This window comes from Sitodiplosis mosellana, unplaced genomic scaffold, assembly GCF_009176505.1.
Source record: "Sitodiplosis mosellana isolate CC-2019 unplaced genomic scaffold, AAFC_SMos_1.0 Smas_scaffold_6624, whole genome shotgun sequence".
In the NCBI taxonomy this organism is placed as follows: domain Eukaryota; kingdom Metazoa; phylum Arthropoda; class Insecta; order Diptera; family Cecidomyiidae; genus Sitodiplosis; species Sitodiplosis mosellana.
Window position 1 is genome coordinate 1 of NW_022601810.1, and position 3,135 is coordinate 3,135.

At 36.3% G+C, this 3,135-nt stretch overlaps 1 protein-coding gene across 1 annotated transcript; it reads left to right on the forward strand.

The window, feature by feature from the left end:
* Positions 1-259: 259 nt before the first annotated feature.
* On the forward strand, positions 260-2,699 carry LOC129579833 (ATP-binding cassette sub-family C member 4-like). Its single transcript, XM_055470012.1, has 8 exons — positions 260-509; positions 573-756; positions 841-974; positions 1,036-1,132; positions 1,221-1,366; positions 1,425-1,578; positions 1,642-1,913; positions 1,992-2,699. Exons 1-8 carry the CDS (start codon positions 408-410, stop codon positions 2,391-2,393), a joined length of 1,491 nt encoding a protein of 496 aa, XP_055325987.1. The 5' UTR covers positions 260-407; the 3' UTR covers positions 2,394-2,699.
* Positions 2,700-3,135: the final 436 nt, after the last annotated feature.

Consider the following 3,135-nt stretch of genomic DNA (forward strand, 5'->3'; position numbering starts at 1 on the left):
TGATTTGTTCGGCAAAATTGTGTATCTTGACAAGATCTACAACTTTTCCAAAGACACTTCCCAGAAATGTCCAGTCGTAGAAGTTATGGCCTCCGGAAAAAATTGGGGTTGCCAACTTTGAGAACCTCTAAAACCACCCCCGGGAAAATCGCAACGAAAAGAAATATTGTTTCGGAGGTTTTGAGGGATGCCCTATCGAACGCATATGATCATTTGTAAAAAAATTATTGAAAATGAGGGACCTTTACTGGTTAGCCCAATATACTTACATTACACTCAGAAGTGTCTATCATCACATCTACTACTAATGAATTCTTCTTTTTTTTCATTTAATACAGATTTGCATTTATCGCAGTATATTGTTCTTCAGAACAACTTCGCGTGCTTCGAAGAGATTACATGATCAAATGTTCTACAGCATTTTGCATGCGCCAATGCGATTCTTCGATTTAAATCCATCTGGTCGGATTTTAAATCGTTTCTCAAAAGATATGGGTGCTATCGATGAAGTAATTCGAATTTAACATATCCTAAAGTAACATTGAATAAAATTTCAACTAAATATCTTAAAGATAATGCCAAGAGTGATGATGGAAGCCATCCAAATAATATTAGTTATGCTCGGCATACTAGCAGTGATCGTGATAGTGAATCCGCCAATGATTTTCGCTTTATCATGTGCCATAGTTTTGTTCGCTCTAATTATCAAGCTGTACCTACGACCGTCCCAAGACTTGAAGCGTTTAGAAGGAATTTGTAGGTTTTGTTTTATTGTGTTCAATGAATGTGTATTGTGTAATGAAGTTCACTTCTAAATTGGTTTGAAAAAAAAATATTCAGGTCGTAGTCCGGTTTTCTCGCACTTGACGGCGACTATCAACGGTTTGGCGACAATACGAGCAAGAAATATTCAGAATAAGTTAGCCAATGAATTCGACCATTTGCAAGACGTCCACAGCGCAGTCTGGCAGTTGGTTGGTGTTTATTTTATTATATTTTCTGGTTGATCTTCTAATTCTAATTATTCTTTATTAGGCAATGACATCGAATACAGCATGCGGCTTATGGATGGATTGTATCAGCACCGCATTTGTTGCGAGCGTTACATTTAGTTTTATTATTTTTTATGAAAGTGAGAAGTATTTTCATATAATCAACTATTATTTTATAGATAGATTGGCTCAATTCTAATTGTATCTCTTCTGTTCATTTACACAAAGATACATTCAGCGGAAATGTTGGGTTAGCCATTTCACAGGCGCTAATTTTGACCGGCATGGTTCAATATGGAATTAGGCAAGCAACAGAGACTATGCAGCAGATGACAAGCGTCGAACGAATTTTGCAGTATACAGACCTAGAACCGGTATTTAAAAAACGTGCTATAACCATAAAAAACTACTTTGAATATCTTTTTCAAATAGGAACAAAGTCCTGATGAAAAACCACCATCGGATTGGCCTAGAACTGGTAAAATAAAAATGCATAATATGTCCTTGCGATATGACCCACAAGGACCGCCAATATTGAAAAACCTTCGTTTGGAGATTGAATCTGGTTTCAAAGTTGGAGTTGTGGGTGAGTTTGTATGCACTATAAAAAAAACAAAGAAGCAAAATTTGGATATACATCTTCCTATAGGTAGAACCGGTGCTGGCAAGAGCTCATTGATAGGAGCTCTATTTCGTTTGGCCCATGTTGATGGAATAATTGAAATAGACAATATCAATACTGGGACAATTGCGTTGAGCAGCTTGAGAGAGAAAATCTCTATAATTCCCCAGGATCCAGTTTTATTTTCACATACAGTCCGCTACAATTTGGATCCGTTTGGTCATTACACCGATGATGCTATGTGGCGATCACTGGAGGACGTTGAATTGAAGTCAATGATTGAAAGCTTGGACTATTTTGTACGTTTTGTTTTGTTTTTCTTCTTCAGTGCTAAGCTAATACAGTTCTCTTAACAACTTTTAAATTATTTTATTCAGGTAACTGAAGGCGGAACCAATTTCAGCCAAGGCCAACGGCAATTGATATGTTTGGCTCGAGCTATTTTAAGAAATAATAAAGTATTGGTGCTAGACGAGGCCACAGCCAACGTAGACCCACAAACCGATGCGCTCATCCAGAAAACAATTCGCGAAAAATTTAAACAGTTTACCGTTATAACTGTAGCGCATCGATTACATACCATTATGGATTCCGACCGTGTCCTAGTTATGGATGCGGGCATTGCCAAAGAGTACGATATTCCACATAATTTGTTACAAAATGAAGAGAGCATTTTCCGTGGAATGGTTGATGCGACTGGTCCTCAGGAGAGCGAACAGTTAAAGAAGGTTGCAGCGCAAAAATTCAGTGAAATAATATCGCCAAGTAGTAGCAAATGAACATTAGATGCGAGCAAATATATAGCAAATATATGAAGTCCAATTGTCAAAACAAATATGCATCCTTTCAAATATCAACAATATTGATTAAAGTTTACTTTAAATATATTCGGATTTTGTCTTGTACCAAAAAATGTATTTTTGAATTTGTGAAATTATGTATACATAAAAAATGATTCAGAATAGTTATTACTCTAAATGGGAGAGGCCGTCAATTTCTTCTGACTCCTGAATAATGTACGGTGTATTGGTGGGTGTCAGTGCCTGAAAAGAGTTTTTTTTCGATCAATACAAAAAACATGAAAATATTTCATATGAGTATATTTACTTGTGTAATATTGGAACTGGGCGGTTTCATAACAACAATATTTGGCTTGACTTGTTGTTGAATGTTAATGCCTGACTTTACAATGACAAACTGTGGGTGTGATGGATTACTTATGGTTTGCTGAGGCTGCGATGTAGATCCCGTAGACAGTTGCCTCTGAGGAACAACGGGTGTACTTTGAGTACTGAAAATCGATAAAATTGATTAAAATAAAATTGGGTCCATTATAGTAGTAAATAGTAAATTAACATTCACGCATGCTGCAGTTATATGAGAAGAAGAATACGGAGTTCATTGCATTGAGGCAGAACATAAACACTAACGTTACGTATGTAGTTTACTGTTTTTTTTTAATTTCAACATATGAGTCGTTGAGAATAAATATAGGATTAGCCGAAACCGCTCGTTTACATG